The 16,568-nt window shown below is 38.7% G+C and overlaps 1 protein-coding gene across 6 annotated transcripts in view; it reads right to left on the bottom strand.

Moving 5' to 3' along the window:
• Positions 1 to 1,105: 1,105 nt before the first annotated feature.
• Positions 1,106 to 16,568, bottom strand: part of RUNX1T1 (RUNX1 partner transcriptional co-repressor 1) — a 110,371-nt gene continuing 94,908 nt past the window's right edge. For all 6 annotated transcript variants that reach the window (XM_068185123.1, XM_068185151.1, XM_068185141.1 and 3 more), the window contains 3 exons: positions 16,139 to 16,207; positions 9,993 to 10,183; positions 1,106 to 1,820 (listed from right to left, as the gene is read on the bottom strand). In XM_068185123.1, the coding sequence (XP_068041224.1) occupies positions 1,545 to 1,820; positions 9,993 to 10,183; positions 16,139 to 16,207 (536 nt within the window). In that variant the 3' untranslated portion in view covers positions 1,106 to 1,544. The remainder of the gene's footprint in view (positions 1,821 to 9,992; positions 10,184 to 16,138; positions 16,208 to 16,568) is intronic.

Below are 16,568 nucleotides of genomic sequence, written 5' to 3'. Positions count from 1 at the left end.
GTGAATTTTTGAAAAAAAAAATCCACCACTACTCTATGCTACAGATAAACTTGGTGAAATGGCTCTAGCATATTTAAAAAGAGTTTGCCCAAAAAAAAGCATGCCTAGGGAGTCATTGTGACAGTGCAAAATACATTTATGTACATCCCTCTTACAAAAACACCAATATGTTAGCATTCCGTGAAGCATGCTAGTTTTCAGAAAAAAAATTCTATAACAGAGTGAAATAGCAGCTCCAATAGATAGCATTTGTTTTTCTTCAGGACAAACAAAAAAGGGTGGTTTTTTTCTTTTTTTTTCTTCTTTTTTTTCTTCTTTTTTAAGCTACTAGAGAAATATCACTAATACATACAGATATAAAAGCAGCATAGAAAGTTACAGGTTTCTCACCAACTAGGAATAAAGAAGACTAAATGTGAGCATGGTTAAACTACAATGCATCTTCACATTTGTCCAACACATTTACAAGAAAAACACCATTGGGAAACCTCACAGGACAGAAGTGTTTTAACACCAAGAGAACTACTAGGGGTTTTTTTCTTTTTTTTTTTTTTTCTTTTTTTTTTTCTTTTTTTTCCTTAATTAAAAATCCAAACAGGATGGGTGGAAAGAATTTGGAAAGGGGCTGGAGCCACCGTGTTATTAACTATTATTAATTTTCAATACAAAAATGAATGAGCTGGAATAGACCCGATTGTCATACTCTGTGGAACCTTGCAAAAAAAGTGAAGAAATGTTGAAAGGTTTAGTTGGAGCAGCTGGCTGATGTCAAAGCTGCCAGGATGCTAATTAACTGCAGGCTGTGTCCCTTATTTCTGTATTTAAAAGGAAAAAAAAAAAAAAGCCTTTTGTATTTTTTTTCTTTGCTGCTGTAGTCCTACATCCCATTGCAAATCATCTTTCATTTTTCATTCTGTTGACCTGGGTATTATTTTATTTCTTTTAGAAACAGGGAAAAAAAATGAACATCTGTGTCTCCTTCCAATCTGCTGCACATCTGCGCGTTTTGATGCGGGTCTTCAAAGTTCAGTCAGTAACCCACGGACGCCATTCATCTTCTTGTTAAAATGTCTACTGCTGTATCCAATGCTCATGCCCTTGAGGGTTATTTTTTTCTCTCTCTTTTTTTTTTAATTTCCATTATTGTTATAAAGAACATTGTGACTTTAATATTAGCATTTTGCTTTCAACAGCAATTAGCAATCTCTTGGTTTGCTGTTTGGTAAAGCATCTGTTAATGAGGTCATCTAGTTTAAAATCCCAGCTACTGGAAAATAACAGGGAGGAGGTCAAATCTATCATTTTGTGTATATTCTCTGCTCTCTTTTCAGTTTTCTAAAGAAAAGATATCTTTGTTATCCACAATAAGTCATTATGACCCGTTACTGGCCTTCTGTATTTTCTACCACCCCAAGATACAGTAAGTTCTTTCTTTATTGAAGTATTGAAATATGACAGTTCAGTTAAAATCTTTGCGCATCTGAGGATGAGGAATTGGTTTCATTTTCTGTTGTGTTTTTGTTTTCGGAGTTTCGAGTTCAGTTTTAGCGAGGAGTCGCGTCTATGGTGGAAGGGGTTCCCGGGGTGGTGGACCTCGGAGTAGCTGCTGGTGGAGTGTCGATGGGGCTCCCGGCCCCGCTGCTGGGTGTCACGGAGGAGCTCACTGCTGGTGTCTCTCCTTGCTGCTGGGCTTGGAGGGTCTGTCCACAGATGTGATGGTGCTTCTCCCAGTCCTTGTGCTGGCAAAATGAGCCACAGTATCGTGCTGTGTTGCAACCACTGCAGGTTTCACTAGCTTTCCGGCCACAGTTCCAGCAACTCTAGAAGCAAAAGGGGAGGGAGATGGGAGAAATTAGCTAAATTTTAGCTAATGTCCTAAACTAGCTAAATGTCCTAAATTTTACAGTAAAAACAGCTGGCAGGGAACTGCGGGTCAGCCCCCTGCCTAAGGACAGCTGAGGAATCAGTCGGTGCTACCTTGGGTATCTGAACCTGTTCCACAGGAGCTCCAGTCACCTGGAGGACTCTCTCGGAAGCTGGGCAAGAACAGAAGCAGCTCTTTGCTAGTACTAATATGCAAACTCCAAGTATGTACCACATCCAGCAATCAGCAGCATGCTGACTAATAGAAAGTTTCAGTAAAACCTCTGCTAGCTCCTCTTACAAATTTATTAAAACAAATAATGAAACATGCACACACAAAAAAGTGCTTCTCCAGAAGTGGAGAGGAACTAATGCAAGACAAAAAAGGGAAAAAATGACTTAACACACGTGTAAAACTTGCTGACCTAGGGAAACCTGCTACCCTAGGAAAACCTAATTTTTAATCATCTGAGTAATACCATTTGACTCAGTGGCACTTCTGGCAATGAACAGTTAAGCTAGAATCTAAATCTTTGGCAGGATGGGGAAGCCACTGCAGAATATGTGTATTCACTTTAACACACTCTATAGCTCTGCCAGCTGGATGCTGGAACACAGCCAGTCTTTAAGTGGTATTCCTCAACTACTTAAAAAAAAAAATCCCAATTCCAGAATGAAACAAAGACCTAAATCCAAACCAGTATTTTACAGGAATTAGAATTTTAATCAGTATCAAGTGGCTTTAGAAAATATTCCTGTGTTAGTTCCTCTTTTTGCTGGTTTTCATTGTTTTGGAGGGTTAGTTGCTCTGTTTTTTCGGGGTTTTTTTGCGTAGGCATATACTGGCAAATGGGGCAAGAGTGACTGTCCTGTGCCCAATTGTTCTTTGAGATTGAAATCAAAGGTACATGGCATTCTCAATTCATACTGATTAAACACGCAGACTAAACCAGGTAATTACAGATATGTGTTGGGGACTTTTTTTTTTTTTAATTCATGAAATTGTTCCCATCTTTAAAAACACTTTAAAAAAAAGTGGAATTACCAACACACAGAAACAGATGTTTCTGGTAGTTAAATGTCAGGAATTCAGACTCCTTGTCTGAACCAGGCATCACCTGGTTTTGATTCAGTAGTCATTGTTTTAGGTTCATTTGCTCACACTGTCCAGTGCCAGAGAGGTAAATCCACCTTTGGAAAAGAATATCTATACTATTTGCAGACACCTTTTCTTTAAACAACCTTTTATCTCCACAATGAAAAATAACTGTCAGTAATTTAGACCACTGTACATGGACATGTACACACATAGACATATTTTTGCATACACCAAAATGACCTGATATTTTTGCATTAGCATTTCATATTAGCATTTCATCCTGCTAACCAGAAAGATAACTAAATGTGATGTACCTAGATTCTCCTTCTTTTGCTAGACTAATGTTTCCTTATTATAATATTTATTATATATGATATTCATATTTATATTTTGTATTTTATATGTATCTATATTTTATTTATTTTATATTCTTTAGTATATATTCTATTTCTATATTACAATATTTCTTTCATATTAATGAAAGTTTCATTTTGCTTGTATCGTGATCAGTAAACATGGTGTAATTCTACTCCAGTTGTACTTGCACAGTTTCCACATATTGCCATGCCTGCTGACCTCCCAGCTATTTGCTTCCAACTAAATTGCCAGCCATGGGTTTAGTCCATATTTCCCTTTATTCCCTTATCTGAAACCAAATGCACATGTACAAACATCCCTGTGTAGACTTTTCTGAAAAGACACTTCCTCCCATGTGGAATAATGCTGAATCAGCCAGCAAATGCCCAGGTGCAGGAATTCCTCCCTCATGCAGATCTCTTTGCAACATTGAAGTTCATGCTTTATTTGTGTGGGAATTACTATGAGGGTGTCAAACTTATTCAAGTATCTGTTTAGTTAATATAGGCCAGCATCCAAAGAATCTTCACTCTGCTTTTCTTTTTGAGGATAACATAGAGATCGGACTCCAGATGTGACCAGAGCCACCACACGGCATTTCAGTATCTTACCGCATGATCTATATTGATGTCAGGGAACAGTAGTTTAGTCCAAACAGTATTGGTTCAACTTTCTTATTTAAATAGACATCAGTTAACTATCAGACTGTACAGAACATGAAAAGTGATACATAGGTGCAAGATTTTAATGAAGTGGTGAAGTACTAAGCTGGCTCCTTACATGATTACTTAATGTTTCCTACATTGTTTGGTATGGGATTTTGTTCATTGGACATATTATTTCTAATTTAACAGGTCATTACAGCTTTAGTGTAATTGTGGGAATAAAACCACATAAAATACAAGAATTTCAAAATTTCTTAAATATGAGATGGTAGTGGAAAAGAGGCACTAGCACCAAAACATCACTGCAGTGAATGTCTACATACACCTCTACATGGATTAGCAGAAGTAACAGGATCAAAATTCTGTTAAGAACAGGAGCAAATTGCCTAGAGGTGTTGGAGAATTCCCATCATTAAAGCAAAGGAAAAGCAGCGGGAATGGTACAGCTAGAGTTGATCATGGATTGGAAAAGGGAGAACCCAATCTCTCAAAGCCTCTGCTGGTCTATATATTCTGTCTTTAGGTAGTGACCTCCTACACTGCACTTCCAGCTCATGCTCTGTAGTGTTCCAGACAAAGCTAAAACTATGAGAAGTTTAACTCTGTGTTGATTTCCCTGTGATACAGTGAGGTTATACAAAAAGCTAGATTCTCAGACTATGTAATTCAATTTAACTTCACTACCTTGAAAATGGATTAATTCAATGAAATTGAGCTAAATTACACTAGATGGGAATCTCGCTCCGAATTTATGCCACAGATCATATTTCATCCTCCTCTTTCAACTGACAAGAAACATCAGTCTTAGGTCAGAGCCTTATCTTAGGTCAAACTCTCAATTCTCATGCACTTAAGCTTCCGTCTTCAAACACTCCTGTTTGCCCTCATCAAAATTCTTAAAAGATCTCCATTTCTGTGTTCTCCAGTACCAAAACATACACTTGTCAGTAATTTTGCCCATCCTGTTGCTTTCATCTCTGAAATATTCAACCAGAATTGAGTATTTGCTTTCCTCTGACACTCCAACTGAGACTTAGTATAGAGCTTGCTTACATAAATAAAAAAACCCTTTGTTCTGTCATCTTTGAGAAATTCTGGATTTCCCCAGTTTACCATGAAAGGAAGCATGGCTGGTATGAAGAACCCAGATTTTTTCCCAGGTCTGCAATGCCCATGACATTCAAAACTCTATCACTGCTAACCACAAGAAAAGGAACATCTAGAAAGCATTGAAACCACAGGGGCGTAAATGAGAACTGTATGAGCTGCTGAATAGCAGTGTAAAAATCCAGCAAAGTTGTTTATGAGAATTTTATACAAGAGTCATTAGAAAGGGAAATATATTGGTACTTTGGAAATTCCCACACTGTGTCAAAGTGACATTCAAACTTTTAGATGTTTCTAGTAAAGTTACACCTATCACAGAATACTCCAGGCTTGCCCAAGCCACTGTTTATTGAGTGAAATACAAGAACTTTCATACAAGTCAGTGAGAGTAGCTAAATCCTGCAAACACAAGTGCGGAGCAGCCCACAGAAGAGCCGTGCAAGCTGGTGAGCCAGGCTTAGCTTAGCAGCCTGGGGCAGTGCCAATGCTCACATCACATCTGGACTGATCCTGTGCAGAACACATGGCTCTGGTGCCTCTGTACTACCCACCACTGCAGGGGATGATGTGCTGCTTTCCAAGAGATGGTCTGCCAAAAAATTAAACATTAGCTGACATAGGTATTAAACTTAATACCAGCCTGAAAACTAGGCTTGCCAGAATCACACCATCTGATGCTCAGGGTCAGGTTTGCTGGCATGGTCCTGGTCTCAATAGATTGGTCAGCAGAGACTGAACCCAGCTGTCTTCAAAATGTCAGGTGTGATATTCACATACAACATGAACTGCTGCAATATAAACAAGCCCTAACATTACACATCTTCTAAAAGCAGTGTTGGACCAGTTACATACTTGTTTTATCTGAGCAGATGTCAGCATCTGCTTTAAGTAGAGAGAACTGAAACATTTGTGTTCCTTCCCTGTCCCCAGCCCCCAGCCTACTCAAAACTGAGGGATAACACTGAGTGTCAGATTTTTCAGTGGCATTTTATACCAAACCAGAAAGACAGATGTTTTGATGATCCCACCCCTGCCTTACAATCTGGGCAGTCAGTCTCTTTGCTAAACTGTTCACCCTCACTATTAAAATTGATTTGAAAAGCAGCATATTGCAGCCAAAGCAAGCACAGCAGCCATTACAGAGTAGGCTGCTCACACATGTTTCCGTACTTAGCCAAGCCAACTACTGATGAATGGGTCATTTTTTGTCAAGCAACTGTAAGGAACTGGTAAAGAAATAATTCGTGGCTCAGAACAGCCATGCTGACAGGTAGGCTTTGTCCTGGTCCTTTTGCTTTCCAGCAGCAGTCTGCTCAGTCAGCTGGTCCTCAACAGAAAAGCATGAACATTAGCTGGTCAGTTGCAAGGTCTTACCTTAAGAAACTATGAAAATGTTTAGAAAGTTAATGCACAGACACTGAAGCAGTGGGAGTGCTAGTTAAGCCATGCTGAACAACTCTAAGATAAGTAAAGAACAACAGTTGAACAAAGGAGTTCAAGTCAGAGTCAGAAATTCTACCTATGCTATGTAATGTGGTCATTCTCAAAATCTTGCAGACCACTTCTTAAAAGTCAGGATGCTTCTGAATATTACAGCTCCCCTATTAGTCATCTTACTGTTTTGTGCTCCCTTAACTTTGGAATTTTGATCTCGTCATCTTAATATGCCCAACTTCACTTTTTTTCTTGAAGACAATCTTGCACTCAGGGATCCTACTTTTTCTGGGTTTAAGACAAAGAAAAACAGAATACTAAAAAACCAAGCAAAACCAGAAAAAAAACCCAACCCAACACAGAAATCGGCAACACCATCTAAAAATATCAAAAATCTGATCTACTTTTCTTTGTGAGAGCTCTGAAAGGTCTTGGATTAAGAGGCTGCATTATAATAATCACAAAAATCCTGAGTCTTGGTACTAGTTATCACTTTGAGAACTGCAGCAGACTGCAATAAAAAATCATACCACAAAATTCTCACACCATAACAGCTTCAAGAAGCCTCAGCTAGGTCCAGGCTGCATTTTACTGAATAACAAATCAAGGGAGAAACCTTGCCAATAGACAGGGAGTGGCCATATCAGTAGAAAATTGTATCTGATACATTAAAAATCTGGCATCAAATTCTCATCTCCATTCATAGTTACAACAGCCAAAAGAAATAATGACACTCAAGAGAGAAATATTGTCTGTCAGGAACTGCATGGAGGTTATATAGTAGCCTATAGTGAGTTGTCTTGCACGCCTTGGACCAATGCCCCAGCAAGGATAAGGAATGAGGAGAGGTGCTCAGCATTGCCCCTGGACCTGCAAGAATTTAGAGGTTGCACTGGAACAGTCTCAGATTTGAAACTGGAAATATTTTACTTTAGAAATTTTACTCCAGTGTCTTAAGTGCACAGGAATCTGTGCTGCTGTTAGTGTTCTGCTGAAAGCTGTAAACAGAGAGTTTATGTAGACTAAAAACCTAGACAAATCAGGAGCAATGTCCACAGAGAGATCCAAGAGGTAATTAATACCAAAACAAATGTGGAGTTTTATTCCTCAAACCTGAAAAACACAGTCTCATCTCTGAAGAAACACTTTTCAAACACTGGCTAACTGATCTCTTGTCCCCAAAGGTGAAGGAAAAGTCCAGTCCATTCTTACAGAAGTCACCCTCAAAGGAATCCAAACCAGCCTGGTAACTGTGGTAACCAGGTAACTGTGAGAAGCACTGCCCTAAGTGTTTGGAGTTTGTCGTAATTAGAAGCCAAAGAGGAACTTCTTATATAAATAGATACATCTAACTCAAATAAGCATTGCCATCATCTCCCTTCACAGTTAATCAATCACCTGTAAACACAAACTGTCAAACTTGATTTCTCTCTGATGGCTTACTAAAACTTGTGCCTCAAAACAGCCACCCTGATGACCACAGGGGTGAAAGTTGCAGGAGCAGGACACTAGACCTCATTTCTAGGTCCAGGAGGCTTGTAACCTCCCTGAGGACACCCAGCCCTGAGAACATCTATAACCTTAACAGCCACATTTCATTAGAATGCAATTAAAATAATTGTTTGCCCAAAGTCCTGTTCCCAAGAAGTGAAAAACCTTATAATCAGTTCTGCTGCAGAAGAAATAAAGATGTAGTTACATGGCTTTTTCTAGAGCTTTAACTGCTCAGAACTTGATCAAAGCACACAAACTCTCTACACATTCCTTTGGATACACATTTGCTTGTGGAAAAATGGGCTGGATGTAGTGGCACGTAAGTACTTCCTCTGTCCTGCTCATGCTATATCAGTTCACTAAACAGATTTAATTTGCTGTTTCCTCCAAGGTATTTACCTTTGGAATTTTGGTTTTAACAACAGGAATCTATTGTATATATACACATACAAAATGAAAGCTCTTTAATGATGCTATGTCAGAAAAATGCCCTTTCTACGAACAGTGAAGGAAAATGTCCTTGAGTATCTTAGATACAAAAGTCCAATAAATTGAATTTATGTCTCATTTAATCTACAATGGAACAGCTAGTACTTAAAGGGTACATATACTTCCCCTAGTCTTTCTTCCTGAGAAACTTTCAGATGCTGAAAATCAATTCCTTTTGTCTCCTTGTTATTCATCTGCTACACATTAAGGAGAAACTCTGGGCATTCAGTGATCCCACAATGGTCTTTCATCTCCAGAGAAGCCTGGTATGAATTAAAAACTTACGCTCCCTCAAATTACAGATGCATAGTGCATCATGCCACTGACTTATGTGCTGGTGATTTCTGCCAGTGTTCTCAGCATGCTGCAGGTAGCTCATCTGCATCTCTCAACTTAAGTGACCCTTCTACAGCACTGCTCATTCAGCCCATGCAAAGTGTTTAGACATGAGCATACACAAATGTATGTCCCCATGTAACAGGGACTGTCACCTCGTTGCCCCAACTCCCTGCTGTTTAGAAGTTATTTCAAAAGGTGGGTTTACTACAGTCAAGATGGTAGTATACAAACAAAAAATACTTCATGAAGGTAATGCTCTTTCATTTCAGTGGTCTTGAGAAATGGAGATTATATACAAATAACTTCTAACTGACAAAATTTCCTTGTCATGTCCATTTTTAAGGGCAGTTTTAACTTGGGACTCTTTTTTTTTTAACAAGCATAAAATTTAATTGCTATCTAGACTGAGGCAGTACTGGTCAAACACACACTGCTCTTTCACTCCCAGTTTCCACATGGTCATGGTGTCAGATGTCCTGTATCATAACAATTCAAGGTTTCCACTCTTAGGTCTGAAAGTACAGCAAGGCTTAACATAACGTATTCCTGTTTTACTCTTTCATCTCTCAGTCTATTTTCTTTTCTACCAAATGCTCTTTGCCCAGTCCTCAACTATGAAATATTCCCTGCAGCCAAAGCAATACATTCAAAATAAGGAAACACTTGCAAATTTACATTCATATTCTGTCCTGCAGGAACCATCATCTTTTGCTAATCACTTCTACATCCAACACTTTTCCCTGACAAGTTTTTAGCCACCTTGCTCTACAATCTATTTAATGAATAATTTCTTTGTTTCAATTAGATTTCAGTGTCAAATGTTTTCCACCGAGCATCTTTTTATCTATTCAGTATGGTAGTTTGAAGAGCTATAAAATGAATCTACTGAAAAGTCTAGTTAGAACATTATATGTAACCCTGAGCAGCAGTTAAAAGGTGAGAACAGAGCTCGATTTCACTAGCTATTTTGGGCTCAGATTACAACATAGCCAAGAGAATTTGGAACTTGGTGCACGCCTGAAATACACACCCAGAACAGCTGTGCAAAAAGTTAATAGCAGGCTCTGATGCCCTGTGTCACAGATTAAAGCCAGCTTAGACACACCTATGGTTTGCAGCACATGCCTGCCCAGCAAGGCCCTTACCTCACTTGAATCCTCCTGCTGGTTGATGACAGCCAGGGCGTCCTCTGCTGCCTGGCGCTTGGCTTCGGCAACAGTGCGCTCCATCTTGGCCCTCTCCGAAGTGATCATGTCGTGAGCCTTCCGCTCGGCCTCCGACACCGCCTTCTGCAGCTCGGCCATCGCCTGGCGCTTCACTTCATTGACAGCTTCCTCTGCAAAGCAGGGAGAAACCCGCGTCAGCACGGCACATCTGGACACGCCTTCCTGGGACCGACGTGGGAAATGCATCACTCTTGTTATCATTACCTTGAGATTACTTTCAATTATAATGACAATCTTCATTCTGAGTAGGACACAGAGGAACCTGGTTCCTCAAGAATCCTCAAGAAGCACTGAGGTGCTTCTCTTCTTCCCCATCACTGAAGTCTCTACCACTAGCAGAGATTCTTGCCACTAGTAGAGATTCATTACCACTACTAATGATTCTTGCTATTTTGATTCTCAGGCAGTACCTCTCTTAGTACAATCATTTCAGATCTCTGGTCCATTTTATTTGCAATCTTTTTGAACACTGAAAAGTTAGTTTTGCAGCACAGCAGATATATGCATAAAATTGACAATAATTATTATTTAAGACATATTAGAGACTTTTAAAAAGTGTACGTTTAAGCTCAGGGAAATTAAGACAGGATTTGTGGTTTTTAACAATTTTTTCTCCCCATATGTTAAAAAAATAAATATACAAAGTTAAAAAAACCCAAGAGTTTACTTAAAAATTTTAAATCACTGGTCTAGTATCTTTTCTTTAACATATCGTTTTATGGAAAAAAAAAAAAAACTTTATTAACATTCATTTGACCTCTTGATCTGTCCTTCAAATCCGTGTTTGTACTTGAAGACTTGAATTCCTGGCTCTTCTGAGCTCTTGAGCGCACCCTGCCCAGCAAGACTTTGGAGCACAATTAACACTGAGCAGGGGCAACCCGCTTCATTAAACTCAAACCTTCATGCTTCTTGTAAAACAACTATGGTAGTATGAGTCCTTTCTTTGGTACATACTAGTGCCATATCTTTTATTCCAGAAAACATGGATTGTCTCAAATTAGTTATTTGGCTTTTGATGCAGGAAGAGTGCAAAGATTTTACTAATGAACAGTCTTTTAACTGACAACTAAAACAAGTAATTTCTTTTTTTTTTTTTTTAATTAACTGCTCTAATTAACAAGGAAACCATCCTCCCCCTGAATTAGTTTATCTAATTTTCATCTTTATTCAAAGCAAAATGACAATGATTAATTGAAAATTTAATAAGCGGTAATTATTAACTTGGCAAACCTAGTACCAATTAACACTCTATTAAAACTAATTATGACATGTTTCATTCAAGTGTTTGCACTTAATTGTTTCATGCACTTAAAACCCACCTTAATTAAATGTTCTGTTTAATTAAAGCCACAGATTTCTATTAAAAATGTTTTACTGCAGATTAAAATCTAAGTATTAGAAACGGTGTTATGTGTTTGAGTTTTAGTCAATTATTTAGCCCATGTATTTAGCCCATGTACTTGTGTGCATGAACATGCAGACATAATGCTGATATACAGATACTCAGTCACTCTCCTGAGTTACATCTGATAGCTCTGTACGTGTTATTTTAAAAATAATGTCTACATGAAGTCTCCATTTTCAGTTATTAAGCAAATTACAATAAAGTCTTAACTTTAAGCCTTGTACTGACTAAAACTGAACTAAAATGAAAGAAGAGCTCTCTTGAGGAGTATGTGTGCATGTTACATGTGTGCATATCTGCAAGAAATGTTTCAACTGAAGTTTTCAAGGGAGTGGGGAGGGATTTAGAGATAAAAGTTATGCCTTTATTTTTATGAGGCAGAAAATATGCCCTTATATTACCCTACCATAAATGTTGTTTAGGGAAAGCCTCAGGAGAGGAAAAAATCATACCCTTCAACCATACAGCCAAGGCTTAATTTCCTTTGAATATTCAAGGTGAATTAAAATTCTATCTAAGTGGCAATACAGGACAATAATTTTTGCTTACGATCAAAGCTACAGCTAGTCTAATTGCATATGCAAATCAGGCAATTTATATTTAAATTATGCATTCCTATTCTAGTCCCACAGGCACACGGAGATCAGCAAAGGGAATTGGTAGGACATTTGCAAGGTGCTTGAATATTTATTACCAACTGTAACCATTCACTGATCATGAGAAAAGAAATATACACAGGCAAACATACAGATGCAATTTTATTACCATTTTCAGAAAAATGAGGCAACTTAAATACAGGCATTCCATGTCTATGAACTGCAGTTACTGACAAAGTGGATTTCTTTAAGAAAATCTGTGTTCTTGCTGATAATTTGCTACTAATAGAAATGATCTTTGAATGACATGATGCACTTTTGTTGCATTATATAAATTTAGTTTTACAGTTAGGTGTTTGCAGTGGTTAGAAATGCCAGTTTCTTACAATAAACAGAAGCAAAATGCTCCAACATTTTTACATGGACTTCTAATTGCAGTTTTTCATCACAGATAATCTACTTCTTTTCAGTCCAAATAGAGAAACTGAAAAATACATTATATCTTCTATATTGCATAAGATTTTTGCAACACTTCTTGCACGCTCTTCATGCTCTTGCATGAAGATGCCTGAAAGTGCTTATGAGGCCATACGCCTGACTGATACTTTTTGACTGGCTTAAACTATGGATTGGAATTTATTATTTCCATTAACTTCTATGACAGAATTTGTATTGTGCTATAATAAGTGTGAAAATAAATAAGTTAAAATATGTCAGGTCACAATGCACCGTCATTATTTCAATATATTACAAACTCATGAATATATAAATAACCAGAAAAAAAATTGTATCATTGATCTTCTTCACAGCTTCTCAAACTAAATACTACCGATATTTTATAGACACAGAATGCAAGCTTCATAGTTTAAGATATGTTTGTGATGGCAAAGGAGATTTTTATTTGCCTTGACAATGCTGAGCTATGAAGACCAAGAATGATACCAGCACCCTTCCTTTCCCTGTGCTTCCAGAGAAAGGACGAGTGATTAGATTCAAGTAACAGCAGAAATCTGCAAGTTTTTAAAACCAAGTATCTAAGATGCGTGTACCTCCATCCTCTGCCTTCCCAGCATTGCTAAGCATTCTTGGCACAAATTCACTGTCATTTTAGGAATGCAACTGAAATCGTCCTTCCCTTTGAGCAGCATTAACACATGAGAGAAGCTCCAGGGAGCAAACAGCTTGTGTGCAAAATAGGCATTATTCAGCATGGTCTGAAGTCCTTGGAGCAGACTTACAAGAGGTGCTTATCTTTCACCCAAAATAATGATTCCCCAGCCAGCTCCTGGTCACCTCCCTCACATCATCAGCACATTTTGTCCACATGATGAGAAAAGAAAGGTGGTGGGCAGATGTGCAGTCCTGTGCCACCACAACATTTTGGATCATCTCAGTTTCAGGCTGACCCTGGCAAGGGTGGCCATTGGCAGTTGGTGACAAAGAGTTATCTCAGCAGTATATCCCAAAATACATCATCTGTCTCAGGACTACTCTGTACAATGTGCAGGACCCTTATTGCCTTTGTAGAGACAAAGGATGGTCATTTCATTCCTCTTCTGTAACTCCAGAGCTTTCAGCTGGACTGCCATGGGCATTGGGCATAAGTGACAGGGATGGCTGGAAGACAGTTCCTACATGACACAGAAGAAGCTATTGCAGCAGCCCACAATGGGCCTGTGACCCTCTCTGTATTTAGTAAAGGGAAGTCAGTACCCCCAGAGAGCAGGTCATCCAACCTGTGATCTGACTGATCCTCAATACCTGCCTCCCTCCTTCTTGACTACTGAGGAACACCAAGAACTTGTCTTGGATTCTTCATCCCCCTGTCCATAATTCAATGAGGTGAATCAGGGCACTGATGACCACTTTCTGCTGGTGTATGAAACTGAAATGGGCTTACGTGGCTTTAACTCATGAAGTACTGCATAATATGTCCTTGCTCCAGCAGCCCAAAAACACATGCCTAACTTGGTATATTTTAAAGAATTACCCTGGAGTCTACCAATCTCCAAAAGTTTAAAGTGAATCCTTTCTCCACATGCTTTTGAATTTGCTTAGTAACTGTTTTTATGCCACATTCATGTAATGGATTCAGAATTCCAAACAGAATTTCATACTTGATTCAGCTCTCTGCACATTGGTCTTTACAGACACTTGATCTATGAAGAGATCCACACTGCATCAAAAGAAATAGCCTGTGAGGGATTTGTAGTCTTCTAGACTGGGAGCTGCTGCCCAACCAGGAAACTGTGGAGCATCCCAAATGTCATCAGAGGCCTATTCTCACAGAGCTGAATTGCACTTTTACTGCCTTCATTATGAAACTGTGGGTACCTCCAGTTTGACACCAGCCTCCTAAAAATGCAGGACCATGATTTATGAAAGCAGAATGCTTTCTGATGTTTGATTAGACTTAGTAACAGATACAGGTATGCATCCTGTGGAGTCACACTTCTTTTAGTCTCCAATTCACAGGCACAATCACTTGATTTAAACCCACATCAGCCTGAAATAAGAGACTGGAAATGGGACCAAAGGAAAAACTTTGTTTCAAAGGAACTGATGACATAGATGTTCACAAGATGACATCACAGGTCCTGTACACTACCATTTTTGAATACATGCAGAGTGAATGCACATCCAACTTCATAATTCAAGCCAAAAGCTTCAACTAACTTGTGTTAATTATGAAGAAACTTTTTTCTTCTATTATATTGAATCCATAAGTCATAAATAACCTGACATCAAACCCTAGATTTTGCAAGAGGACTGAAGGTTTTGAAATTCAACAGAATAATGCTCCTCTTAGGGAGATTGCCGGAATTGCATATTTTTTTGTATTTTTCATCTAAAATGTTAACATAAATATGGCAATATGAAAATATTCTTGGGCACTGAGTTACAAATGCTATACTTTCCTTGGACAAAACCAAGAACATGTACAATGTTTTACTATTTTTCACAGAAAATGCAATAGTTCTAAAAACATTAACATATTGACAAATATAGACTTTACATGATAAACCCACGTTACACACAAAACACAGCTTCTTGTCTGATGCAACAAGATAACAACATAACATTTTTACCTGTATGCTGTGTATCTAGTTTAAAATACACTGGAAAGCAGCAAGCATTTACAGGAGATTTGATCAGAAAGCATCAACACTGCTGCATATTTGCCATTTAATCATTAACTGCTGCTCAGACAGCTGCTGCCGACTTCATGCTTATACAGGTGTTCACAAGCAGGGGGGTGTGTTTGGGTGTATAAATAGCTCCTTAACTATCTCAAAGGAGTTCAAGAGCTGCCTCCTGGCCCCTCTCAAAACAAGGAAGCTCTGATGTCAGTGTCAGAAGAGCAAAGGTTTAGCTCCAGCATCAGAGTGGGATCCTCGCCAGGAAACTCCTGTGCTCAGGCAGTTTCAGTGTTAGGAAAACTTTGCACAAGCACAACGTCTGCCCAGGGTACTTTCCAGGCACAGACAGATGCTGTCAATGCCCTGCAAACAGCCAGAGCAGCTGCAGAGATGCGAACTTGCTGACTTCATTGCACACTCTGCAGGTTTATGAGCACAGGCTTCACTGGGGGCTGACAGGCACAAAATCTTTTTTAAATTAAGAATGGTTACTTTGCATAGTTGAAGTCTTTTTTTTTTTTTAACAGGTGTACTTGGGTTTTTTCCTTCCTTTGGGAATTCTTACTTTAACTAGGTAAGAACCCTGAAGCTTAAAAAAAAAAAAACTTCCCACACTAACCTCTTTTTTTTAAATTGCTAACAGACAAACTTTTAACATATCAAGTTTCAGCCTGAAACCATTAGAAGCCCTGAAAATAGGGATCCATATTGGAAGTACTGGTATTCCCCTAACTATAGCAGCAGATGCTTCTATTATAAAATTATTTAATGTCCCGATCAGTTCCAGTTTAACGTTATTAAACACAATTTCTTCTTGTTACTAGTAAGCCCTTCCCCCGCCTCCCAATTCCTCACATCACTGCATTAGCAACTGCACACAGCTGCCAGACGACTAAGCTGGTGTTTTTAAACAGTTCTTACCAGCTTTCTTCCAGATCTCCTCTGGCACGTATCCAGACGCAGGCCTGTGAAGGAATTCCCGATGAGATTCTGCAGGAGGAGGGGGTGAACAGGGAAAAAGAAAGAGCATCATAAGCAATGCTGGCTTGTTGAGAACAAGGCTTAGAGAAAAATACCTTTTCTTTTTAATTATAGCTCAGACAAAGAAATCAAGTGAAGCTTTTCTCTCCTCAAAACAAAACGGATGCCATGGCTGTAGCTCATGAATGTCACATACACCAGATCAATGCTTGTGACCTGAATGTCTCATCTTAAGCCAAGTTAAGATACTCATTTTATTTTTCTTTTACAGTGTTTTGAGACAACTCTCTATGACGGTATCCATACTTTTAAGGGAGGCTTTGCGAGACAAACTGAGGGAGTGACATGCTTTGTCCTTTCTCATTGTATT

Source organism: Anomalospiza imberbis, chromosome 1 (genome assembly GCF_031753505.1).
Source record: "Anomalospiza imberbis isolate Cuckoo-Finch-1a 21T00152 chromosome 1, ASM3175350v1, whole genome shotgun sequence".
In the NCBI taxonomy this organism is placed as follows: domain Eukaryota; kingdom Metazoa; phylum Chordata; class Aves; order Passeriformes; family Viduidae; genus Anomalospiza; species Anomalospiza imberbis.
The sequence above is the reverse complement of the archived record's forward strand: the minus strand, read 5'-3'. Positions and strand labels throughout refer to the sequence as shown.